The sequence below is a fragment of the Rutidosis leptorrhynchoides genome, chromosome 4, assembly GCF_046630445.1.
Source record: "Rutidosis leptorrhynchoides isolate AG116_Rl617_1_P2 chromosome 4, CSIRO_AGI_Rlap_v1, whole genome shotgun sequence".
Lineage (NCBI taxonomy): Eukaryota > Viridiplantae > Streptophyta > Magnoliopsida > Asterales > Asteraceae > Rutidosis > Rutidosis leptorrhynchoides.
Genome location: NC_092336.1, coordinates 130,484,609 through 130,512,415, shown reverse-complemented (window position 1 = coordinate 130,512,415; position 27,807 = coordinate 130,484,609). Strand labels below are relative to the sequence as shown.

Below are 27,807 nucleotides of genomic sequence, written 5' to 3'. Positions count from 1 at the left end.
AGCTTTTAGATGTATGTACTATTGGTATATACACTCCAATGATCAGCTCTTAGCAGCCCATGTGAGTCACCTAACACATGTGGGAACCATCATTTGGCAACTAGCATGAAATATCTCATAAAATTACAAAAATATGAGTAATCATTCATGACTTATTTACATGAAAACAAAATTACATATCCTTTATATCTAATCCATACACCAACGACCAAAAACACCTACAAACACTTTCATTCTTCAATTTTCTTCATCTAATTAATCTCTCTCAAGTTCTATCTTCAAGTTCTAAGTGTTCTTCATATATTCTACAAGTTCTAGTTACATAAAATCAAGAATACTTCCAAGTTTGCTAGCTCACTTCCAACCTTGTAAGGTGATCATCCAACCTCAAGAAATCTTTGTTTCTTACAGTAGGTTATCATTCTAATACAAGGTAATAATCATATTCAAACTTTGGTTCAATTTCTATAACTATAACAATCTTATTTCAAGTGATGATCTTACTTGAACTTGTTTTCGTGTCATGATTCTGCTTCAAGAACTTCGAGCCATCCAAGGATCCGTTGAAGCTAGATCCATTTTTCACTTTTCCAGTAGGTTTATCCAAGGAACTTAAGGTAGTAATGATGTTCATAACATCATTCGATTCATACATATAAAGCTATCTTATTCGAAGGTTTAAACTTGTAATCACTAGAACATAGTTTAGTTAATTCTAAACTTGTTCGCAAACAAAAGTTAATCCTTCTAACTTGACTTTTAAAATCAAATAAACACATGTTATATATCTATATGATATGCTAACTTAATGATTTAAAACCTGGAAACACGAAAAACACCGTAAAACCGGATTTACGCCGTCGTAGTAACACCGCGGGCTGTTTTGGGTTAGTTAATTAAAAACTATGATAAACTTTGATTTAAAAGTTGTTATTCTGAGAAAATGATTCTTATTATGAACATGAAACTATATCCAAAAATTATGGTTAAACTCAAAGTGGAAGTATGTTTTCTAAAATGGTCATCTAGACGTCGTTCTTTCGACTGAAATGACTACCTTTACAAAACGACTTGTAACTTATTTTTCCGACTATAAACCTATACTTTTTCTGTTTAGATTCATAAAATAGATTTCAATATGAAACCATAGCAATTTGATTCACTCAAAACGGATTTAAAATGAAGAAGTTATGGGTAAAACAAGATTGGATAATTTTTCTCATTTTAGCTACGTGAAAATTGGTAACAAATCTATTTCAACCATAACTTAATCAACTTGTATTGTATATTATGTAATCTTGAGATACCATAGACACGTATACAATGTTTCGACCTATCATGTCGACACATCTATATATATTTCGGAACAACCATAGACACTCTATATGTGAATGTTGGAGTTAGCTATACAGGGTTGAGGTTGATTCCAAAATATGTATAGTTTGAGTTGTGATCAATACTGAGATACGTATACACTGGGTCGTGGATTGATTCAAGATAATATTTATAGATTTATTTATGTATATCTAACTGTGGACAACTAGTTGTAGGTTACTAACGAGGACAGCTGACTTAATAAACTTAAAACATCAAAATATATTAAAAGTGTTGTAAATATATTTTGAACATACTTTGATATATATGTATATATTGTTATAGGTTCGTGAATCAACCAGTGGCCAAGTCTTACTTCCCGACGAAGTAAAAATCTGTGAAAGTGAGTTATAGTCCCACTTTTAAAATCTAATATTTTTGGGATGAGAATACATGCAGGTTTTATAAATGATTTACAAAATAGACACAAGTACGTGAAACTACATTCTATGGTTGAATTATCGAAATCGAATATGCCCCTTTTTATTAAGTCTGGTAATCTAAGAATTAGGGAACAGACACCCTAATTGACGCGAATCCTAAAGATAGATCTATTGGGCCTAACAAACCCCATCCAAAGTACCGGATGCTTTAGTACTTCGAAATTTATATCATATCCGAAGGGTGTCCCGGAATGATGGGGATATTCTTATATATGCATCTTGTTAATGTCGGTTACCAGGTGTTCACCATATGAATGATTTTTATCTCTATGTATGGGATGTGTATTGAAATATGAAATCTTGTGGTCTATTGTTACGATTTGATATATATAGGTTAAACCTATAACTCACCAACATTTTTGTTGACGTTTTAAGCATGTTTATTCTCAGGTGATTATTAAGAGCTTCCGCTGTCGCATACTTAAATAAGGACGAGATTTGGAGTCCATGCTTGTATGATATTGTGTAAAAACTGCATTCAAGAAACTTATTTTGTTGTAACATATTTGTATTGTAAACCATTATGTAATGGTCGTGTGTAAACAGGATATTTTAGATTATCATTATTTGATAATCTACGTAAAGCTTTTTAAACCTTTATTGATGAAATAAAGGTTATGGTTTGTTTTAAAATGAATGCAGTCTTTGAAAAACGTCTCATATAGAGGTCAAAACCTCGCAACGAAATCAATTAATATGGAACGTTTTTAATCAATAAGAACGGGACATTTCATAAACGAGAACGACTCTACATGAGACGTTTTGTTGAGTTTTGCAGCAGAAGATAAATATGTCTTTAATTGATATGATATGTAATGAAGACTCCAAGCATAGCAAGCAATCATCATCAAAGCAGTAGATATACAGCGGAAGCAATATTTAAGTACCTGAGAATAAACATGCTTAAAAAGTCAACACGAGGTTGAGTGAGTTCATAGGTTTGTCATAAACAATAATTTCAGTAATAGATATAGACCACAAGATTTATTTTGTAAAGTTGATCTCCCGCAGGATCAAAAGTTATGCCAGTGCGTGATATTTAGACTAAACGTTGTTTGCCCCGTGACAAGTTGTTCTGTCCTTGTCGTTTTAATTTCATTATTAAGTAATACAAAGACTTAGTCAAATGTATCGGGGACGTTACTCCCGATAGGCCTATCCCCAATAATTAAGAATGCCGCAGCAATTAAAAATATCACTGTAGGGACTTAGTCGGACATAGCCGGGTATAGCATAGTTTAATAGTTGGTACTGATATTTAGACTAGACTTTCAAGTTTGCCCCATAACAAGTTATCGTTTATACTTGTCGGTTGGGAACTTGCTGGTCATAGCCCAACATATCACAATTTAATAGTTGATACTTGTATTTAGACTAGACTTTCAAGTTTGCCCCGTAACAAGTTATCGTTTATACTTGTCGGTTGGGGACTTGCTGGTCATAGCCCAACATATCATAGTTTAATAGTTGATACGTGTAAAACAGTTATAAAAGTTGTGCATGTATTCTCAGCCCAAAAATGTAAAGAGTAAAAGGGATCATATGAAACTCACGAAAAATCAGTTTTAGTATTTGTATTCATTTCATAAAAACAGTTATAAAAGTAGCGCATGTATTCTCAGCCCAAAAATATAAAGAGTAAAAGGGAGCATATGAAACTCACAAAAAACCAGTTTTAGTATTTGTATTCATTTCATAAAAACAGTTATAAAAGTTGCGCATGTATTCTCAGCCCAAAAATTTAAATAAAAAGGGAGCAGATGAAAACTCACGAAAAATCAGTTTTAGTATTTGTATTCATTTCATAAAAACAGTTATAAAAGTTGCGCATGTATTCTCAGTCCAAAAATGTAAAGAGTAAAAGGGATCATATGAAACTCACATTAAATAGCAGTTGAAGTATTCCACGCAAGAAGGAAAGTAAAGCAAGTAAGTGATCTGAATATCAACCTTGAGGTATAACGTTTGATTAGTTAATGTCTAACTTGACATAAAGTATGTTTGTTAATATAGCAACTATATTGACAGTGACGGTTTTCGAGAAAAGTTCCTATTTCTCAAAAGTTTCTATTTTTGGAAACCTACTATTTATGAAAAACTTCCACTTATAGTAAGCTTCTAGTTTAAGAATGTTCTGGTTATAATTCTTAACAAAGATGTTGTACAATCTCGCCCAAACTTCGTCGCTAACATGCAAGTCACTCGAATGATCTATTGTTACCGAGCGGCCCAGGATCTCTTGACCAGAATCTAAGTCTTGGCATTCGAGATCCACAAGCATCCCATAATGGTAACAAGGATCACCCTAGGCCACAAGTAGCGGTGATGTTTGTAGTCTTTGTACGCTATCTTTAATTATAACTTTCACGTTAGGTGCGTATATACATATATATTCATTAGTTCGATTTTAATTATAACTCCTATATATTAATTCATAAAAATACTTTTATAATTTTTTAGTAACATATATTACTAATTATAACATGTTATTTATTTTAATTTTAATTGCATATAATTTATAACATTATTTATATGTTTCGGTAAAAAAATAATAAACCGAAGTAAATAGTAAAAAGTAAAAAGTAAAAAGTAAAAAGTAAGAAAAGGATACTTACTAGTAGTAATTCTACAAAGAGAGAATGAGAGAAATTTTGGTGTGAGTTTGAATGAGAAATGAGGGGTATTTGTACTTGAAAAAATTAGGTAAAAAGAATAAAATAATTAAAAGAAAAAGAAATATTTTAATTTTTAATGGGATTTTAAAATTCAAAAGTATTAAATGTTAGGTCATGGGATAATGCACAAAATAAAATAATAAAATTAGTTTTCCATTATAATTTTTAATTAAAAAGTAATTTATTTATTTATTTATTTATTTTATTAAAAAAATCATTTATTTTAAGGATTTTTTTATATTTTTTTTTAAAATAAACAAATTGATTTACTACTTTTCCAAGAATATTTGTCAATATTTTTTTTATTCATAATAACAATACTGATAATAAAGATATTAATTATTGATATCTTGTTTAAAAATGATATTAATAATAATAATATTAATATATCAAATTAATGCGTAATTATTTACAAATAATTGTTCGTGAATCGTCGAAATTAGTCGAGGTTAAATGAAATCATATAAAGATTTTTGTTTAAATTTTGCCGAAAATTTACGGGTTGTCACAGATTGGATTTGTCATGCAGTAAATCACATGTGATTCTGCATGCCAATCACATGTGATTGTAAAACCTAATCACATGTGATTCTGCATGTCAAATTCAATTACATGTGATTGGACTTTACAATCACATGTGATTGGATTTGAAATGCTAAATTTTAAAAAAAAAATTAAAAAAACCTTTAAACAATCACATGTGATTGGATTTGACATGCAGAATCACATGTGATTGGGCTTTACAATCACATGTGATTAGGCTTTACAATCACATGTGATTGGATTTGACATGCAGAATCACATTTTAAAATTTGAATTTTTTTTTCCAATCACATGTGATTTACAATCACATGTGATTGGATTTGAAATGTTAAATTTAAAAAAAAATTAAAAAAATTTTCAAAAAAAATAAAAAAAGGTTTTTATTTAATTTTTTTTTTCAATCACATGTGATTGTTGAATCACATACCGTGTTCTGATTGATCCGTTGAATTTCAAATAAATTATTGAATTTAAACTCTTATCTAATAATCCAAAAAACCGAAAAACACCCGAGAGTACGGACTCCAAATTATGAAAACCACTAGTGGTGGGCATTGGGCAACCCTCACAACAACCATTTTTTACGATTACTACAATCAATAATAATCAGCTCACCGGGACTCCACCACGGGCAACGGCAAATCGTCACGCAGTCGGAGCAGTAAATCGGTGATAGCTTCTTTCACCGGTTCTAAACTTCTAAAATCTTCATCATCATCTTCTTCTTCTTCTATTTCCATCAATTTGTTCAATATGTCTACTGGATTTCCACCAAAATTGGCTCTTGAATCCGATCAAATTCGTTATTGCGTTCAAGCTCTCAAGTTTTTTACAGTGAAACTGACTGATCAGTATTCAATTATTCAACAAGAGTTCTCAAGTTTGCAGGTTTTATTTATTTTTGCACAATTTATTTGCCCTAATTTGATTAGTTGCTTCAGTGTATTTAGATTCGTATAATCAATAATGTTTGATCAAATGTATAGTGTAATTGAATCAGATTTAAATAACTTATGGAATAAAAGCCTGTAAGAATTGAGCTGTAATCTTTTTCAAATTTAAGCTAGTGTAGAAAAGTAGCTAAGCTAAGAACCATAAAAAATTATTTATATTTTTGGGGGTGATGTATGATGTGTAATGGTGTATCCTATCGTATACACACATAAAAGGCGGTTGCATAAAAATAGCATCAGGAAGGCTGGAAACAACAGTTTTGTGGAATTATCCGTCCAGCGTTCTCCGCTGTACAGGCTGCTCCGTCATGCGTAAGCCCTGAAGGCCGCCTAGCGTGTAAGCCCTCGCCGGAGAACGGCACTTTCAGCATAAATTTCGGACCACGAATAACAGAACGTATCATCATCTGACACGTGTCCCCGAGCAATCTGGTGGATCTAACACTATAAATAGACCCCTTGGGTCGTCATTTTACACAGTTCAGACATTCTGACAACTTTGAGAGCTGAGACTTCACCTCTCTCTTTCTCTCTCTACTTTCTCTCACTAAAAGTCATCCGGCTAGCACTTATACGCTCTGCGGACGACAGATTGATTAAGCCACCCCACAAGTTCTTACACTTGTGTACTGGGTCTGCAGGGATTATTTCCCGAGGGTAAAAATCAATCGGCAACACTCCGCCCTCCTAAAAGCTAGATCAATTCTGGTCTCTTGTTGACATACTAAGCCTTACCTCATAAGGAAATAGGTGTTAACAATGGCGCCATCCATTATTAAGAAGAATCATCTCACCAATACTGATAAAAACGGCGAGGATAACGAATTCATACCCATAGAAGTGGGCATGATACATCCATGGAAAGCTGGACAACGAAGGAAGGCAGAAGTATTAGAAGATTGGGAAGAACAATTAATATCATTTCCTTCTATGTGTAACACAAACCCATCTGATGGTCCAGTAGTTATAGAAGCGCGAGTTGCAAATTGCTTAATACGCAACATTTACACTGACACAGGAGCTGGAGCAGACATTATGTATGAACATTGTTTCATACAGCTACCCAATGATGTACAAGAGAGAATGAAGGAAACATATGTGCCGTTGGCAAGTTTTACAAGTGAGCCATCGTGGTCTGAGGGAAGTATTTTGCTTGAAGTAACCTTGGGCAAGCCACCCCTAAGACGTACAGCCAACATTGAGTTCTTGGTAGTTAAAGCAAATTCACAGTACAACATAATTTTGGGAAGAACTGCTTTAATGACGTTTGGAGCTGTAACGTCAACTGTACATGGTATGATGAAGTTTCCAACACCAGGCGGAGTGGCAACGTTATATGCAGAACGGCAGAAGTCAATTGAGTGTGCCCAAGTAACAAAGGCAGTAATTAAGCCAATCATACACGATGATGGGTCAATTTCACCAAATCTTAAATTTCCAGATCAGAAAATCATAATTGGGCATACGTTGTCCACTGAATGTAGAGAAAAATTATACAATATTTTGACAACAAATTTAGACGTTTTTGCATGGCAGCCGTCCGATATGACCGGTGTTCCAAGGGAAATTGCAGAGCATAGGCTAAATGTGAACCCCAATGTACATCCTGTTTGTCAGAAAAAGCGTGGCATGGCGCCAGAAAGAAGCAAGTTCCTTCGTGATGAGGTACGAAGTTTGGTAGATGCTGGGATCTTGCGAGAGGTCAAATATCAGACATGGGTAGCCAATTCGGTCATGGTTAAGAAGCCGGATAATTCATGGCGGATGTGTGTGGATTTCACGGATATCAATAAAGCATGTCCAAAGGACAATTATCCTTTACCTGAAATTGATTGGAAGGTTGAATCATTAGCAGGATATCGATTCAAATGTTTTCTAGATGCAGCTAAGGGATATCATCAAATCCCGATGGCTTTAAAGGATGAAGACAAAACGGCTTTTCACACGACGGAAGGCATATTCTGTTATATGAAAATGCCTTTTGGTTTGAAGAATGCAGGAGCAACATATCAACGACTTATTGATATGGCGTTTAAGGATCAAATTGGGCGAAACTTAGAAGCTTACGTTGATGACATTGTCATCAAAAGTCATACTGAAGAAAAGATGTTACGAGATATACAGGAAACTTTTGCATCTCTACGAAAAATTAACATGAAATTAAATCCCAAGAAGTGCACGTTTGGTGTAGAAGAGGGAAAATTCTTAGGTCATATTGTCACAGAACGTGGAATTAAAGCTAATCCTAAGAAAATTCAAGCAATTGAAGATATGAAGTCACCAACTAGTAAGAAGGATGTTCAACGGTTACATGGATGTCTAGCAGCATTAACAAGATTCTTGTCCAGAGCAGCTGAAAAGTCACTTCCATTCATGAAGGTGTTAAAAGGCTGTCTGAATAAAAAAGATTTTATGTGGACGGCGGAAGCCGAAAATGCATTCCAAGAGATCAAGCAGTTGTTAAAAACATTACCTACGTTAACAGCACCAAAAGAGGGGGAAACCCTAATTTTATACTTAGCTGTCTCAAAGGAAGCAATAAGTTCTGTTCTAATCGCAGAACGGAGCGGCGTGCAAATGCCCATATATTTTGTTAGCAAGGTGTTGCAGCTTAGTGAAACAAATTATCCACCACTTCACCGAATGGTTTATGCCCTTGTGCATACTGCACGACGTCTACGAAGATATTTTCAAGGTCATCCCATCTTAGTGTTGACAGATCAACCATTGAAGCAAATACTCCGGCGCCCAGAATCATCTGGCCGTTTAGCAAAATGGGCCATCGAGTTGGGGGAGTATGAAATCAATTTTGCTCCTCGAAATGCAGTTAAAGGGCAAATTTTGGCAGATTTCCTCTTGGAGACAAATGAAAAAGTAGAGTATGACAACAAAATGGCACCATCACAGCATGAGTGGGAGTTACACACTGATGGGGCATCCAGTGAAGAGGGAACAGGTGCAGGGCTAGTTTTAACAAGTCCAGACGGTGAAGAATATACATATGCACTGAAATTTTGTTTTTATGCTTCAAACAATGAAGCAGAGTATGAGGCGTTACTCTCCGGCCTCCGCATAGCGGTAGAAATGGGCATAACAAATTTACGAGCGTATGTTGATTCTCAAATTGTTGCCCAGCAGGTTAATGGAACATTCGATGCAAGGGATGCATCCATGAGGCAATATGTAAAGTTGGTGGAAGCAATTTCAAAGAAATTTGATAACCTTGAAGTCGTGCAAATCCCTCGAAATAAGAACAAAAAAGCTGATGTTTTGAGCAAGTTAGCCACGTTAACATTTGATCATTTGCACAAACGAGTGTTGGTTGAAGAACTTAAGGAGAAATCAATACATGGAAAACCAATTATTGCAATAGTTGAAGAAGCTAAGGAAACTTGGATGACTCCGTATTTGAGGTATTCGCATGACGGATGGTTACCTGTTGATAAGGCGGAAGCAAGAAGAATAAGAGTGACTGCACCAATGTATGAAATAGTTAGTGGCGTCCTTTATCGAAAATCATACAATGGTCCGTTGTTAAGGTGTCTAACCGATGATGAAGCGTTAAAGGTGGTCAAGGAAATGCATGAAGGAGTCTGTTCGCAACATTCCGGTTTCCGTACTGTGGCGTCACGGATCATGCGACAAGGGTATTTTTGGCCTTCACTTTATCGGGATGTTGCAGAAATCATCAAAACATGTGAGAATTGTCAGATGCATGGAACAATTCAGCGTCTTCCAAAGTATGACTTAATACCGGTATCATCCGCTTGGCCGTTCTGTAAATGGGCTATTGATATTGTGGGGCCATTCAATAGGAGCACTGGTAATGCTAAGTTCTTGGTGGTAGCAATCGATTTTTTCACGAAATGGGTTGAAGCAAAGGCTTTAGCAAAAATCACAGGAGAAAATGTCAAGAAATTTGTTTGGCATGATATTATATGCCGTTATGGGGTGCCAAATGAAATAGTTAGCGATAATGGCAAGCAATTTGCAGAAAATCCATTTCGGAGTTGGTGTGAAGAGTTGGGCATCAAACAAAATTTTACATCTGTTGCTCATCCTCAAGCGAACGGACAAGTGGAGGTTACCAACAAGGAAATTGTTGCTGGCATTAAGGCACGATTAGGTCTAAGTCAAACTGGATGATAAAAAGGTGAGCATAAAAATGGGGGGACTTAATGGTGTATCCTATCGTATACACAAATAAAAGGCATAATGGTTGCATAAAAATAGCATCAGGAAGGCTGGAAACAACAGTTTTGTGGAATTATCCGTCCAGCGTTCTCCGCTGTACAGGCTGCTCCGTCATGCGTAAGCCCTGAAGGCCGCCTAGCGTGTAAGCCCTCGCCGGAGAACGGCACTTTCAGCATAAATTTCGGACCACGAATAACAGAACGTATCATCATCTGACACGTGTCCCCGAGCAATCTGGTGGATCTAACACTATAAATAGACCCCTTGAGTCGTCATTTTACACAGTTCAGACATTCTGACAACTTTGAGAGCTGAGACTTCACCTCTCTCTTTCTCTCTCTACTTTCTCTCACTAGAAGTCATCCGGCTAGCACTTATACGCTCTGCGGACGACAGATTGATTAAGCCACCCCACAAGTTCTTACACTTGTGTACTGGGTCTGCAGGGATTATTTCCCGAGGGTAAAAATCAATCGGCAACACTCCGCCCTTCTAAAAGCTAGATCACTTCTGGTCTCTTGTTGACATACTAAGCCTTACCTCATAAGGAAATAGGTGTTAACAATGTGCCTTTGAGGTAACACTCAACTGCTTATTTAGTAGCTTGATTCTTATAATTAGGTTAAATTCTATCTAAATAGGCTGATAACCGGTAGTTACTAACTAGCATCCGGTTATGGTCTGATATGGAAGATGACTAGATTAATAATAGCCAAAAATGCTAAGAGAGAGTTACCCAGATTGAGTAAATAATCATAGTAGGTTACCAAAGTTGCGGATACGTTACAATGATGTTGCTTTAACATGGGAGAGGAAATTGACTACATTAAAATCCGATCAAACTTTACCCGAAGTTAAGAAATTGGGCTAGTATATTACCAGAAACTGGAGAAATGTAAAAAGTTGCACAAAATAAGGAATACGCATAAAATAAATTTGGGGTGTTACATAGAGCTATCAGCGAAGGATGTGTATAGTGTATACTTTTATCTGAATATGAATATAAATTATGCATATTTCTAGGCTTTTCTTGTTGACATACTAAGCCTTACCTCATCAGGAAATAGGTGTTAACAATGTGCCTTTGAGGTAACACTCAACTGCTTATTTAGTAGCTTGATTCTTATAATTAGGTTAAATTCTATCTAAATAGGCTGATAACCGGTAGTTACTAACTAGCATCCGGTTATGGTCTGATATGGAAGATGACTAGATTAATAATAGCCAAAAATGCTAAGAGAGAGTTACCCAGATTGAGTAAATAATCATAGTAGGTTACCAAAGTTGCGGATACGTTACAATGATGTTGCTTTAACATGGGAGAGGAAATTGACTACATTAAAATCCGATCAAACTTTACCCGAAGTTAAGAAATTGGGCTAGTATATTACCAGAAACTGGAGAAATGTAAAAAGTTGCACAAAATAAGGAATACGCATAAAATAAATTTGGGGTGTTACATAGAGCTATCAGCGAAGGATGTGTATAGTGTATACTTTTATCTGAATATGAATATAAATTATGCATATTTCTAGGCTTTTCTTGTTGACATACTAAGCCTTACCTCATCAGGAAATAGGTGTTAACAATGTGCCTTTGAGGTAACACTCAACTGCTTATTTAGTAGCTTGATTCTTATAATTAGGTTAAATTCTATCTAAATAGGCTGATAACCGGTAGTTACTAACTAGCATCCGGTTATGGTCTGATATGGAAGATGACTAGATTAATAATAGCCAAAAATGCTAAGAGAGAGTTACCCAGATTGAGTAAATAATCATAGTAGGTTACCAAAGTTGCGGATACGTTACAATGATGTTGCTTTAACATGGGAGAGGAAATTGACTACATTAAAATCCGATCAAACTTTACCCGAAGTTAAGAAATTGGGCTAGTATATTACCAGAAACTGGAGAAATGTAAAAAGTTGCACAAAATAAGGAATACGCATAAAATAAATTTGGGGTGTTACATAGAGCTATCAGCGAAGGATGTGTATAGTGTATACTTTTATCTGAATATGAATATAAATTATGCATATTTCTAGGCTTTTCTTGACAACTGTATATATACCACTATTGTTCATCATTTAAATAGAGTATGTAGGTTAATACATGTAGAAATATTAATCATTATCGTAAGTGGATATGTAGAAAGAGTAAATAATAATGTCTTGTTTCATTGTATCTCGTTTCATCCGTGAGATAGAATTGGCCCAAGTTTCAGTCATGGCTATAAAGATGTTTTAATAATAATGATCGGAATGATTTTACAAGAAAGTTTGGTAAATTTTACGCTTTGTGTCCTTGTTGGTTTACTAACGCTATTTATATACTACGTACTGTATATAGTTAGCTCAAAAGTTTTTCAGTACTCGTATGTGGCTACTCATGGATCCTTTTCTTATTACAGGATCTTAGGATGATGTCATCAGAAGTTAATAATAACTGCTCGGTGGCTAGACTACATGTTAATCGTAGAAAAAACCGTTACTCGAATGTTGTACCATGTATGCTACTCACGCTCTTTCTTTTTATTTCTCTTCCGTATGCCCTAATCATTATGTAGAGAAATAACAATGTGTGACAATGAACTCATTTGTCTCAGTTGATGCAAACAGAGTTGTTATTGATCCATGCAAAGATAACAGGCTATCAGCAACGGGATACATCAATGCTAGCTTTATAACAGCAGAGGTCATTGTTATTCTCTTATATTCTTATATTATATTAGGCTGCTAGAAATTATGTTTAACGAACAATTAATAGAAATGAACCAAATTTGAGATCTTAAAGCTTAACGAACAATTTCTGTTATGATATAGGCTAATCCATCTGAAAGTGTTTCTCGGTTCATAGCCACTCAAGGCCCCCTTCCTGAAACTGTTGAAGATTTCTGGGAAATGGTGCTCCAAAATCATTGTCCAGCAGTGTTGATGCTTACTAAGCTAGTTGACCGCAACCGGGTATTAAACTTTATATAATCTCGAAGCAATAGTTAATAGAGTAGTTAATTTCTATTAATTGATGCTAAGTGCCCCAATAATAATTCCCAATAAATTACTATATTTTTGGTGGTTAATGTGTGATAGGACTAAAATAGTGAATGATACACCTCACTGTCTCATTGATATCTCTTAAATTTTTGTAAGCTATCATCTATTAAAGTCTAATAGAGTTACTATCATATCGGTTGTTACTATTGTTTATGTTTATGTTTATGTTTATGTTTATGTTTCTGACGAGTAGAACGAAGATATAGGAATATGTTCTTTTTAAACTATCGATGTTTCCTCTGCCTATTTATAGTCTTAACATTGTAATAGATCCAAAAGTGTGGAGACTATTTTCAATCAGACAACGGCCCAAGATTGTTTGGCAATATATCTATTGTTACCAGAAGCATAACAACAACTGACAGCTCATTAGTGTTGCGGCACATGGAAGTGCATCGTAAAGAGGTTAGTCAGTTACATAATAATAATATCTAATATTTATTTTGCCGGCCCCGATACATGTACATTTACCTTGATTCAGTCAGAGGGTCCTCCTCTACCTGTTTTACATATTCAATATCCCGAATGGCCTGATCATGGAGTACCATACGACACTTTGGCTGTTCGAGAGATTTTTAGAAGATTATGCCATCTGCCGTCATCTAAAGGGCCGATTGTGGTGCATTGCAGGTTTGGCCGATTCTTATAATGATATGTGCGTTAAAGATATTTCGAGATATTATTTTTCTATATCTGATAAATTGTTACATTTTATACAGTGCAGGCATCGGTAGAACCGGAACGTATTGTGCGATTCATAACACAATCCAAAGAATTTTAATTGGTGATATGACTGCCTTAGATCTTGTCAAAACCATCAGCACTTTCAGGGCGCAACGAATGGGGATGGTCCAAACCTTGGTATGTCCCGTTTACATAAATGTGTGATAGTGTTTGTAACTTGCAAGTGTTGTTGCTAATTGAAGCTGTTAAAGTTAGATGATCGGTTGTTCGTGTGTTTGACAATCAAACATAAATGGTCATGAGGAACATTGTTTTAATAAAATGACATAAGCCTAGGCGTAGTAAAACAATATGGTCTCGTGTTTAATCTGGTCGTGTACTAATAATTTTGGTACTCACAATGTATGCTTCAGGATCAATATATCTTCTGCTATGAAGCTATTATTAACGAACTTGAGGACCTTGTCTCTGGTTCCGACATTCAAGAGAGCTAAAAATGGTAAATTCAACTTTTATACAGTTCATAAACTCAACTGCTGCTAAGTAATAAAAGGATGTAACCATCAACATTTGTAATGCAGATTAATGATGGCTTGATCTAATCTAGCTTATGCTCGTGAAGAACCTAATTTTCACCAATTCAGAGTTAACTGCAAAATCGGATAGCATATGATTGTTTAGGTGTAAGGCAATATGCATTCTTCGCCCTCCATTGAAATTGCATCATTCTTTGCCATAGAGTAGAATTGGTGTTAAATAGGTGTGATTAGTAATAGTACAAATTCTATTGTGATTTTGCTAATTGTTTTCTGCTGGTAAACTGAGTTTCTACATCACCATGTACGCTTTTTACTTTTTCCTTCGGCGAAGATGATTGAATTACAAGTAAAACCATTTAAGATTTCACCTTTGGTATTTCGTCTAGATTCATGAAAATTTGCAAATATGCTTCGCAAAATAACCTAGTAGTTGGCATCTCGATTCTCACTAGAAGTCTAAAGTTCAAAATTCACTAGCAACTCGTATTTGGTGCCAAGGAAAAGGTTAAAAATGGTCACTTGATATAGTTCAGCTAGGTCGTGTGCGTTTGAGTATATATACTTGTCATCCCGAATAACCTAAGAAGGAAAAAAAACTCCCTCCAAACACGCCAGTTAAATCTAGCGTTACAAAAATATAATGCAGTTAAGATTTGAAAAGGATCAAACCATCTTTAATTTTGTCATGGAATAATGCTTAACATCTAAAGTCTAAAGATAACATATATAAACAGAAATCCTGAAATGTTAATACTAAACAGATTCCTTAAATTTCATTTCAGGAGCAAAAATAAGTGGAATATACATAATGGACATCATAATCATTATTCTACTAATTCATCAGTTTGTTTTGAAAGTCAAGTCAGCCATGGAATGGTTTTCTAGGCGTTGGTGTTCGATTCTCCATCGACTGCAGTCTTTGCTTGAGATGAAAAACTTCAACCTGCATTTCTCATATCAACAACCAAACAATAATAATGAAATACCTAAAATGCCCTTATACAAGTAGCAAGTAACACAAGAATAGATGCAGGTAATCAATGTAGTAAGTAATATTCACTCGGGTTGTTTATGGATGACCAAAAACGTACCTGTAGCTGAAACGCTCTTGCTCTTTCTCCCGATAATACCCCTCTGGTTGAATGTAATTCCTATAAGAAAATAAAATAAAATTAGAGGCTCTATTTACAAACACGGTGGTAAATACAAAGCCGATAAACCCCAAAAACCAAGAACTATGTTGCACCAAAACTCGGGCAAAACTCGGAAAATCGGTCAAAACTCAGCCAAAAATCGGGATTACTCAGAAAATCAGTCAAATTTGGTCAAAATCGGTCAAAGTCAAACTTGGTCAACATCAGAGTAATCCCCGAGTTGCCGAGTACTCCCTAAAAAGTCCTGACCAAGTAAGAAATTTTTGCAACCTTGAGTGTGTACAATGTACATTACCTTCTGTGTATCATCTAAAACGGCTTTTAAAAACGCCACGTCATGCTCGAGTCGCACATGATCAGAATGTACAATATTTGACAAGCTATTTGCCTCTTCCTGTGCCATTTCTACCAAAACCAGCTTCTCTTTCATAAGTTCCATATCCTTCAAAGTATCAGCTAGTCTCTTTTCAACCTCTTGACGGCTTTTAACAACAGAAGAAAGATTCTTTTCAGCTGCTTCACGACCCGCTAATGCAGCTGCTAATTGACCTTCAAGAATCCCGTTCTTTCTGATTAAAGCAGCCATCTTTATTTCATACAACTGGTATATGCTTGAAGAACCCGGAAAAAAACCCGACTTTCCATCAGTTTCTTGAAATCCAATCGCATCCTCCATTCTTTCTCTATCGTCTTTTTCGGGTTCGGCCATGGAACAAGTATGCTCAGTAGGCTGAAATCACACAAACTATGAGAGGGTGTTTGGATATGTGATAAATAAATAAAAAAATAAATAAATAAAACCCAAAAAGGCTTACCAGTGAGGCTCGATCATCTTCCGAATTTCTTGAAAGTTTAAAGGCCATATCATCATCAACGTGTTCTTTCCGTAACGAAACATTACCATGTTTTGAATCCCCGAGCAAAGATTCAGACAAAGACTTCCTGCCCGAGCCATGATGTTCGATTGCAGAAGCTAGATTTTGTCTGCCGAGGCTACTCACCGGACCAACTGCTGGTCCGGTAGACGCATATCGTTTTTCAGATAGTATAGTCATTCTTCGACTCATGGATGATTCATTTTTTTCCATCATAAGTACCTCAACCTGTAAAGATACTAATAAAATTGTAACTTAGATTTGAAACGGGTCATTATATATCAAACGCTACACAAGCATTTACTATATTTTAACCTGGTCGGACGGCTCCTTTTTAATACCTCCAAACGCAACCAAATATTCCATTTCCTTTCTTTGTAAAAGCACCAGGCTAAAGCCCTGTGAAAAAAATACTATTCAGTTAATATACAAAAAATACGATAATCATAATCATAAACCTTAAAATTAGCATTAAAAACATTACCTTGTTGGTAGTAATAGATTGTTGAGATGATGTTTGAACAACAGACCACTCCTGTTTTAGTATATCGTACGATAATATCTCTGCATGCCCTGTTTAGAGTAGAAGTATATTATATAACCTAGCAAATATAACTCATAAGCCTACCGTTTGTATTGCTTTTTGGCTAAAAAGACGTACGTTTTTTTCTGCTACCACCTCCTGCAATATACCATTTTGTTCCACACAAAACTCCACAACAACCAGCTCTAGGTGATGGATGGAAACCGCGTATCTTAATTCTAGACCACTTTATCTGAAACGAAAGACGAAGAATAAAAACATGAGAAAATTGATGTTTACGATTTACTGAAATCAACAAAAAGACGGTCAATCATTATTATGCTGACCGTTTCAAAGTCAAACGAGTACAAATCATTCAAAGATTTTGACTTTGCAGTTCCTCCGAATACGAGAAGCAATTTGTCATCATAAAGAGCGGCCACATGATTGCATCTGGCAGATGGTCCCGGTCCCCTAACCGAATATAGATATAAAAGACAATTAATCTTTATATGTTAAAATGATTCAGACAAAATAACGTTTTCTGAAATTGGATCCAACTATAAATCATCAAAGATATGAAATCGAAAACTTCCTACGTGGAACGAAGAGGAAGCCATGTGAGTGACTTAAGATCAAACATATGTAGATCATTCAATTTTTTTCTCTTGATATCTTCGCCTCCAAATAGAATTAAATTAGAGCCTGCTCGCACTACAGAGTGGCCGCTTCGTGCAACCTACAATAACACAAATTTGGGTCAGTAAAGGTACTTATGGTTCTAGATATACGAACAAAATCCAATATCCGATAATCGTATAATGAAATAGATTTAAAAACATACTGGGATATCTCCTTTTGCTTCCATAAGTGACCATCCCTCTGTTTCTGTATCAAATGCCCACACTGCCAAAAACAGGATTTGTAAGATTTCATAACATTAAAATTAATAAAAGAATGATGAATCGGTGAAATTAAGCCACCTGCTACTCGATCACTTGGTGGGTCCGTTCGTCCTCCGATTAAAAGTAACTTGTTTCCCCAAGGCACCTATCATCATCAAACACAATACAAATTAATTGCTATATTATCATAAAGTTGCCCCTAATCGGCAATATAACATGTAATCAGTTGAGTATAATAGTAATACCAAACAGTGACCCTTGCAAGATGGAATCTTTAGTTGAAGACTAGATGGTGAAACGTATAGTCTTGATGAAGCTGCGGTCCATGTATAATTTTCAAAATTCAAAACCTGAAATCAGAAGCACGCGGCACATGAATTATATAAGTAATAAATAAGTTCTTTTAATTTTTTACAGATAAAAAGAAAAGGTAATATTTTTTGGTACCTGTACGTCATCTAATAACCCTTCTCCAGATTCACCACCAACAACAATCATTTTCTTTCCAACTACAGCTGCTGCATGCTATTCGATAACAAAAGGTAAACATTAATTTTTGCATATATTCAACCTTAAGTTGTTCTATTACAATGTAATCAACTCAAAGGTGACGACTTTACTTATGAACGGGTCAATTCAGGCTAAAAACATATTAGCTTAACACAATCCAACCATCACATTTCGACAAGTACCAAATGATCACCCGTCTGACCCATAACCCAACCCAACCCACCTGACCTGACCCACGCATATTGTCACTTTAAATAAGCAGTGATCCTTAAAAGGTGATTGTAGAATGTATTACATTGAACCGAGGTGTAGGCTTATCCCCAAAAGTTGAAAGCTTTTTCCATCCTTCGCTATTTCCTGAAGTAGAATTTTCTTGTTCAGGTGCAGTGGATGAAGAGCGGTTATTATCACCGGACTCATTGATAGTTGTAACACTATCACCCTATGACATTTGAACAAAAATGTAAAATTATCATTGTTTGATGCTTTAATAGATAAATTCTTATCAGAAATTTAGCAGAAAATGAGCAAGATTAAGCTGTTAGCGTTTTACATGGGAATTAATTGTGCGTTTGGGGTGTCGAACAGGACTGCGTGTGCCCGCTGTGTCAGAAAGCTGAACCTTAACTCTACAGAGATAAAAATTATAATCCAATTAAGCACCAAATACAATAACATGACCATTTTCATTATTTGTTTATACATAAGTTGATGAATTTCAGTGCAAAAAGCATAAAGCAAAGACCTTTGGCAACAAAGAAAGAAATATTACAAAAAATAGTAAATTCCACTCTTTTTCATAGATTTTAGGTATCCAAATTACAAATGAAGTAAACCATACAAAATAATTACTTAATACAAGTAAACTCATCTAATTCTTCAATCTAAAAGAAACCAAGTAACTGGCCCTAATGTCCATAGAACCATCAAGATTCAACATTTTGATTTCCTTACACCAACAGTTCTTTCAGGGTCAGTCACTATGACCACATTTGCATTAGCATTACCTAAAACTCTAAAAGTAAACCAAAATGCAGTCCTATATACACAAATTTATGTATAAATATATAATGCGTTTGTTTGCATAACTTTAACTACAAAAAAATTAGCAACACTGACCTTCCAAGCTTCTTTCCTTTTCTTGAAAAAGGAAACATGGTTGCTCAATCAAATTATCAAGCTCCACAGTATAAATTACAAACCTTTATAAGCAAAAACATCAACAAATAACTTAATCAAGATTCTTACATACTAATCTTAACAACCCATTTATTCAAACAAGAAATTAGGGTTTGTAAAGAGCAAAATTAGTAACAAAACATACAGGGAAATTGAGCTAAGCTATTTTGAAAAGGCAAGAGCTTGAAAATAAAAATGCTGAAATTATTGATGCAATTTTTGGGTTGTTTTAAGGAGATAATATGTGGGTGTGGGATTAGAGTAAAAGAAGAAAAGAAACAAGTTAAATAAAATGAAGTAATACAATAATGGAGAGCGAGTGAGTTTACTGTACCTGTAGCATTTATTGCAGTGAAGAAGATGTATGGATGGATTAAGATGCGTACGTTAGCATGTAGACTGCTTTTGTTTCTTATGTTTTTTTGTATTTTGTTCATATTTATCATTTACACGTGGGATACTTTAACTAATCTACATCTCAACTAGGCTGTCACTACTACATTTGAATTGAAAGTCAGGTGTATACTTTAAACCCCTTTACTTTAATTTAAATCCATTTATGGTTTAATGTTTTATGAATGTTTCATCTTTAATAAAAAAAATTTGGAAAAAAAAAGAAATATATATATATATATATATATATATATATATATATATATATGAGTAAAAAAATTACGTCATTTGTACCTTTAGTTTTACACTTTTGCATTATAAAATTTAAACTTATTTTTTTTGCATGGTTAGTACCTAGGTTTTGCTTATTTTACTTGTTTGGTACCAACACCTCACATGTGCGACGCATGTTATGGTAATTTCATCATCTAACTTATATATAATTTGTCAATAAACATGACATCACTTAATTAGTTTTGATAAGCTTTGAGGTTATGAGATTATTTTTGATGATGTCATAATATGGTAATAATATATTTAATATATATTTATATTTATTTTATATTTTATTGGTTGTTTACCATACTCCAGTTATTTTATGAGGCAGGTTTCTTGAAAATTGAAATTGCTGGATGACTGACTTTGTTTTATGAGATACGTTTCACTTCATCTTCTTGAACAAGCTTCTTGAAAATTTAAATTGCTCCATCACTTTGAGCACTTTGAATTCAAATCGATACATTTATCTCATCTTCATTTCCCATCCAATTCAATATTTTTCTTTTCCTTTTGCAAATACTACATTTTTTAAGAGGTAAACTACATGTTTCCTTCGTGTTGTAATTTTGCTAAATATATACATATGTTTTAAGTATTCATCTTCATCCAATCGTTTTCTATTTTCCATCTTAAAGGTTCTTTGAAAATTTTAAATCACCAAGTTGATTAATCAAATTATTCATTATTCTATATACTTGGTAGTTGACACTTTCATATGATTATTTTTTTTCCTCCGTATTTACTATTTTGGTTGTTTTGTCTTTCTTAGATGAAGGATACACTATTATAAAGTAAAAGTGGAATGCATAATGCTACTATTGTTTACTTGAACTCTATCTGCTTGATTAAATGACACAAAGAAGTTTAAGAACGAACTGGTTAGTTATAATATGAATTCCTACAAGTAGATCTCTAGATGTTGGGTGTGTGTCCTTGTGATGACAATACAGTAGTAAGTAGACTTACTATGTATGCAACCATCCTCTTCATTTGTACACGTGTGATCTACTTCCTCAACTGAAATTAAACCTCAAATCGTTTAACTGGTATTCTTTTTTGATAAGCGTATAGTAATTATATGTATTATTTTGTTAAATATATGCAAACTGACATCCATTATCTACATGTCATTTAGTCTGCTTTTTTAAGATAACACTTGCAATTCCTGTGTAGTTTGTTTATATATGCACTCATGAAGCTTCTGTTTATAATCAAGTACTCAGTTGATCAAGTATATATTTGGTTTCATTTATTTTGTTTCACAAGTTTTATTCTATGTTTGGAAAATTGGGTGTTTTTTGGTTCAATAAAATTATACGGAGTATGTGGTTATAAAGGTATGGCTAACCCATATGGTGGTGAGTATGAAAAAATTGGTTTATGGAATGAAGCTTTTGATAGATGTGGTGAGTATGTCTAGACATTTTATGATTGTCATGTATGAAAAGGTATAAACCCATTTTTGTTATGCTTTGTTTTTGTGTTGTTATTGTTGCAAGTTATAGCAATTATGAATGTTATGTTGTTATTGTTGTAAGTTATAGCCAATTCTGTTATTCAAAGCATTTTTATGTTGTTATTCTATTATTGTTGTAATTTATAGTAGTAAACATTTACATCCTGCTGCATCAAAATTTGTAATTTGGGGTGAATTTTATGGCCAAAGGAGCAATTGAGACCATGTGAAATTTATAGTTTTAATTATGGAACAATTACGCATTGAGGTTGGTAGATATATATTGCTATATAAAGTTGTGTAGTAGCAATTTGTAACCTATTTTATGGCTCGATCAATACTGTGCCCAAGTTTTCAGTTAAATCTATATGCCGCCTCTTTATTCTACTACAACGTAAATATTTACAACATAGGGAATAAAATTGTAAAACATGATGTGAATTTTTAAAAGGTTTGCGGCTGCTATAGTTCTTAATTTGGGTTTTGATTGTGTTACACGTAAAACATGATGTGAATTTTTCAATGAGTGTAAGTTACATTGGTTTGAAATCGGAAAGGGTTGAATTTGCAGAGTCAAAGTTGGAATTGAAGTGATTGGGATAGACATCCGTATGATAATTTCAATGACAGATGATAGTTTATAATATGATGGTTTCTCAATTTATGTATTGCCAATTGTATGAATATGAATATTTTTGATGGAACATCATATGAATATGAAATATGAATACTACAAAGCTTACAATAATACAAAATTTATATAGACACTTTACTCTATGCTTATTATATTGATCTTATGAAGCATTTTTTTTTTCAAACCCCCGTGTAATCACGGGTCATGAACTAGTTTTACGTGTAATAAGTAAAGCCATTTAGGTTTTGTCATACAAAAGTGTAAACCACAATGGCGTAATTTTTCTATCAATTACTTTAAATGAATTATTTATTATTTATTATTATTATTATAATTAATCTTTATTAAACCAATAATAACTAAAGATAAACCGACCCGTAACTATATATTATCTTCGTACATACAAGTACACATCCATCTTTTCCTATGTACATCAAGAATTCACTACAAGAGCATGAACATTAAAATTTGTTAAACAAAATCGATCAAAATCGACCAATATTCAAAACATGTAACGGATCATATACATCGATCCCTTTCATCTATGTAATTTGATAATTGATAATTTCCAATCACAGAAAATTCCCAAATATAAAATTTAATAACCTTCAAATCTTTTTTATGTTAACCAAATCACCATCACGATCGTTAACCAAATCACCGTCATTTCATCTCCTTCAAGCCTTTGTATCCCTAAATTTGATTTTGGATCTTTCGTTTTTTGATTTGAACATGGATATTTTGATTCCTGAAAGGAACCAATTGTTGCTACTTTAACGAACTAGTTGTCGACGGATCCATATTTCAGATCTATATTGTCGGAGTTTGATAACGACGGATCTACTGCAACCAGATTTCTCTTTAATCGAGTCACATGTTCATGTAAGGGTTTGTGATGTTCAGATGAAGAGCACTACACCGTCTACAATTCTTAGATCTCTTTTTAGTGAGTTTTTAATATCAATATTTTGTTAGGGGATTATATTATTTAGATTTAAAACTTTTTTTGCTGTTGATATTCATTGTCAAAGTAAATTCAAATTAATTAAATTAATGTTCTTAAAAATTTTTGTGATTTCGATTTTGTGTTTGTGTTTGACGTTTAATTTCTTGAAATTTGAAAGTTTCTCCATGTTTCTGGGTTTGATATTAGTTCAAATTTTGTTACTATGGTGGCTGAATAAATTATCTAAAATTGTAGCCAGGAGGTAGAACAAGAACAAGAGCTAGAATGTGAAGATGATACTTATCGTTTTTTTGGGTTGAATAAGGGATCGATGTATATGATCCGTTACATGTTTTGAATATTGGTTGATTTTGATCGATTTTCTTTAACAATTTTAAAGTTCTTGTTCTTGTAGTGAATTCTTGATGTACATAGGAAAAGATGGATGTGTACTTGTATGTACGGAGATAATATATTGTTATGGGTCGGTTTATCTTTAGTTATTATTGGTTAAATAATAATAATAATAATAATAATAATAATAATAATAATTCATTTAAAGTAATTGATAGAAAAAATTACGCCATTGGTACATGTGGTTTGTACACTTTTGTATGACAAAACCTAAATTTTTTTCTTTTTGCATGATTGATATCTAGGCTTTACTTATTATATGTAAAATGACCAAATTACCATGATATGCGTTGCACATGTGAGGTGTTGGTATTAAACAAGTAAAATAAGCAAAGCTTATGTACTAACCATGCAAAAAAAGTTTAGGTTTTGTCATGCAAAAGTGTACAAACCACAGGTACCTATGACGTAATTTTTTCATATGAGTATATAAAAATAGATTGACCATCCAGAGAGATGGGACTAACCTACAATAGATACAAACAAAGACAAACACTAATAGAAAAAATAAACACAAGGCCAACATACAAGCTTTTAACAAAATACAAGCCTTTAACAAAAATACTAGACAACACACTCAAGGCTAAAACAATATAATACAAATCTAAACCAATACAATAAGCCTAGAACAACAAGAAGTTGGCATAGTGGTGACTTGACTTTTCTTATAAAAGATCAGAAGTTCGACTTGTTGTAGTGAAGAAGCTTAAACAAAACAAAGGAACAGGAGAAGCTCGCGACCGTGAAGCTCAATCTTGCGATCACGAGGCTAGTGTGGACAAGAATCGCGATTGGGAAAAATGAAGTCGCGACTGGAGATTATGCTCGACGTGGATCTCGCGATCGTGAAAGAGAAGGCATCGGAATCTCGCGATCGCGAGTGAGGAGCTGACGGGCCAAAGTTTTTAAATCCACATTTTCTTGTTAGTTAAGTTGTTTCCTTGTTGAGTTTTGCTTATATAAACACCATATTGTAACTCATACATTGTATCACGAATTGTATCAATAAAATCTCTCTAGTTTGGTCCGTGGATTAAAGTAATCAACCATTAAGTACATATAAATACATTAAATTATCGCGTTCTTATTTTTTTTGTTATTATCTTTGTTTATCTTTGAGGGGAGACTAATTTTTCTGGAACTACTATTATTGTTGGGTCCTAAAAACCTAACAATTGGTATGAGAGCTAGAATATAACCCCGATGTGGTGGATGGCATAATGGGTGTACCCCTGAGCGTACGCAGTGACGTGACGCACCCCTGACATGATGATTTGCTCCTGGAGCCTTGTATCGAGATCTCCCCGTCCGCGTCTAATCTAGGTTGAGAGTTCTGAGTCAGCGGTGGGTTGGATCTGGACTATCGTTGGAGGGGAGGCCCAGATGGACTTGGGTTTGAGGGGAGGTTTGTGAGAGTGAAAACTAAAATCCCACATCGGTCATGGGATAAAACAAATGTATGTATATAAGGTTAAGGGAAAGTCCCTCTATCACCAACTGATTTTAGAAAGGGATGGACCTTTGAACTTATATTGCAGGACATGTTGTTTGGGTTACGCAATCCTAATAAGTGGTATCCGAGCTCAAGGTAACAAGTTTGGGAAGATGGCGGAAGATGGGATATTTAGAATCGATAGATTTTGTGACAACCCAAAAATTTCCAACCAACTTTAAACTTTATCTTTATATTATTTCGACACGATAAGCAAAGTTTGTTAAGTTAAATCTCAAGAATTTTAAACTGTGTTCATACATTCATTATAACCTCTACCAAATTCCGACGATTCACGAAACGTTGTATATAAATAGATATGTATATATATGTATATATATTATAACTTGAGAATATTAATAAAGTATTAAACATATAATACTTTACACGAACGTATTTGTTTCAATATATTTATCGATAGAATTAGAAGATAATATCAAATGATTGATTTATCAGATACATTGTGATATGATTACGGGTCCATGTTATGAGGTCTACTGTGTCTATTCTTTTTGACAACATTTAGAAAATGGTAAAGTGATTTATAAGTAAGAACGTGGAGTGTAAATAACTTAGATGTTAGATATCGATAAGTTAAGTAACTCGACATTTTTCATTAAGATGATTTCATACGTTTATTTAACCTTTGGACTTTATCCCATACTTCACCAACAGACTGTAATTTAAAAACTTGAAACCTATTATGAATATATATGATTCTATTTTTCTAAAACGTTTTATGGTATAACGATTTCCATTATTTTAACCTTTAAACAAAATGATTCTTAAATATATTTAGTTTTGGAAAACAAAATTATCATATTTATTTGATTTAGTTTCAAACGTACAAAAACGTTTTCAGTTTAAAAAGAACTTTATTGAAAGGACCCGTTCATATACATCATAAACGATTCACAATAGTTGATTACATCGCGAGGTATTTGACCTCTATATGATACATTTTACAAACATTGCAATCGTTTTTAAAAGACAAACTTTCTTTACAACGAAAATTGACGGTATGCACACCATTTCATAGTACATCCAACTATAATTGACTTAATAATAATCTTGATGAACTCAATGACTTGAATGCAACGTCTTTTAAAATATGCCATGAATGACTCCAAGTAATTTCCTTAAAATGAGCTAATGCACAGCGGAAGATTTCTTTAATACCTTAGAATAAACATGCTTTAAAGTGTCAACCAAAAGGTTGGTGAGTTCATAGGTTTATCATAACAATTATTTCAATATATTAATAGACCACAAGATTTCCGTTTATAAATATATGTACACTCGCAAGTGTATAAAAGTATTATATAAGTTGTAGGCACCCGGTAACAAGCCTTAACGTTCATGTTTTACCCTCTGAAGTACACCAGATCAGGTGTGTTTAAAATAACCTCGAATACTAAAGCATCCCATAGTCAGGATGGGGTTTGTCAGGCCCAATAGATCTATCCTTAGGATTCGCGCCTACCATACATAGATAAGTAGTTTAATGTTATCAAGCTAAGGGTATATTTCTGGTTTAAACCCACGTAGAATTAGTTTTAGTACTTGTGCCTATTTCTTAAAACATTTATAAAAACAGCGCATGTATTCTCAGTCCCAAAAATATATATAAAAGGGAGCAAATGAAACTCACAATACTGTATTTTGTAGTAAAAATACATATGGCGTCATTGAATAAGTGCAATGTTGGCCTTGGATTCACGAACGTATCAATATTGAGATTCAATATTGCAGGAAAAGTACGTAGACGCAACGGAGATGATAAACACTAGTTTGACTCACGAGCAATACTCCCGAACCATACCCATAACCTCCATAGCTTTAACCCATAATTTCCTTAGCTCTATCCCGCTCGAAAAACAATTTCGAAATCACTCGGACAGCACTCCGTCATAATATTTTATGTATACTTATAATATCTTGAAATAATACGGAGTAAATATATATATGTAAATCGATTGAGAGAGTTTAGAGAAAATATTTTCAAGTTTCTATCAAATAATGAAACCTATTGAATTCTATTTATAATAGATTTTTGAATTATTAAAGTGAATTATTAAAGTATGAATTATTAAAGTGAATTATTAAAGTATGAATTATTAAAGTGAATTATTAAAGTATGAATTATTAAAGTGAATTATTAAAGTATGAATTATTAAATTGAATTATTAAAGTATGAATTATTAAAGTGAATTATTAAAGTATGAATTATTAAAGTGAATTATTAAAGTATGAATTATTAAAGTGAATTATTAAAGTATGAATTATTAAAGTGAATTATTAAAGTGAATTATTAAAGTGAATTATTAAAGTATGAATTATTAAAGTGAATTATTAAAGTATGAATTATTAAAGTTAAGGTAAAGTAAAAATAAAGTAAAGGTAAAGTTTAAGTATAGTAAGAGTATAAAACTATGTACATATAATACGCGTATAAATATATATAATATTAATTTAAATCGTTATATATATTTAATAAAATAAAATATAAATATCGTTATATATATTTAATAAAATAAAATATAAATATCGTTATCTTTATCATACTGGTTAAGTAATGAGTTGTTAA

The 27,807-nt window shown here is 33.5% G+C and overlaps 2 protein-coding genes across 3 annotated transcripts; one reads left to right on the top strand and one right to left on the bottom strand.

Annotated features, from left to right (window-relative positions):
• The first annotated feature begins 5,570 nt into the window (after positions 1–5,570).
• On the top strand, positions 5,571–14,808 carry LOC139840152 (protein-tyrosine-phosphatase PTP1-like). The gene is made up of 9 exons (XM_071830376.1): positions 5,571–5,923; positions 12,595–12,691; positions 12,790–12,878; positions 13,007–13,147; positions 13,508–13,642; positions 13,719–13,867; positions 13,957–14,098; positions 14,335–14,420; positions 14,503–14,808. Exons 1-8 carry the CDS (start codon positions 5,789–5,791, stop codon positions 14,413–14,415), a joined length of 969 nt encoding a protein of 322 aa, XP_071686477.1. The 5' UTR covers positions 5,571–5,788; the 3' UTR covers positions 14,416–14,420; positions 14,503–14,808.
• A 357-nt stretch (positions 14,809–15,165) lies between these two features.
• LOC139840151 (acyl-CoA-binding domain-containing protein 5) lies at positions 15,166–19,979 on the bottom strand. Of its 2 annotated transcripts, none has more exons than XM_071830375.1 (17): positions 19,941–19,979; positions 19,547–19,629; positions 18,981–19,056; positions 18,723–18,869; positions 18,365–18,442; positions 18,163–18,267; positions 17,996–18,062; positions 17,857–17,918; positions 17,612–17,751; positions 17,360–17,486; positions 17,151–17,265; positions 16,974–17,062; positions 16,805–16,888; positions 16,430–16,717; positions 15,910–16,344; positions 15,552–15,611; positions 15,166–15,403 (listed from the first exon to the last, which is right to left on the bottom strand). In XM_071830375.1, exons 2-17 carry the CDS (start codon positions 19,582–19,584, stop codon positions 15,323–15,325), a joined length of 1,992 nt encoding a protein of 663 aa, XP_071686476.1. In that variant the 5' UTR covers positions 19,585–19,629; positions 19,941–19,979; the 3' UTR covers positions 15,166–15,322. The 2 variants fall into 2 exon arrangements, with proteins under 2 accessions (XP_071686476.1, XP_071686475.1); XM_071830374.1 differs by lacking the exon at positions 19,941–19,979 and adding an exon at positions 19,752–19,875.
• Positions 19,980–27,807: the final 7,828 nt, after the last annotated feature.

Bases quoted from the DNA above. Each gene is read 5' to 3' on its own strand.
- LOC139840152 (XM_071830376.1), top strand. From the start codon at position 5,789: ATGTCTACTGGATTTCCACCAAAATTGGCTCTTGAATCCGATCAAATT. The intron at 12,879-13,006 runs GTCATTGTTATT...GTTATGATATAG, and splicing joins CTAGCTTTATAACAGCAGAG to GCTAATCCATCTGAAAGTGT. The intron at 13,148-13,507 runs GTATTAAACTTT...ACATTGTAATAG, and splicing joins AGCTAGTTGACCGCAACCGG to ATCCAAAAGTGTGGAGACTA.
- LOC139840151 (XM_071830375.1), bottom strand. From the start codon at position 19,584: ATGTTTCCTTTTTCAAGAAAAGGAAAGAAGCTTGGAAG. The intron at 18,870-18,980 runs GTAAAACGCTAA...CAAATGTCATAG, and splicing joins AACGCACAATTAATTCCCAT to GGTGATAGTGTTACAACTAT. The intron at 18,063-18,162 runs GTATTACTATTA...TGATGATGATAG, and splicing joins CTTGCAAGGGTCACTGTTTG to GTGCCTTGGGGAAACAAGTT.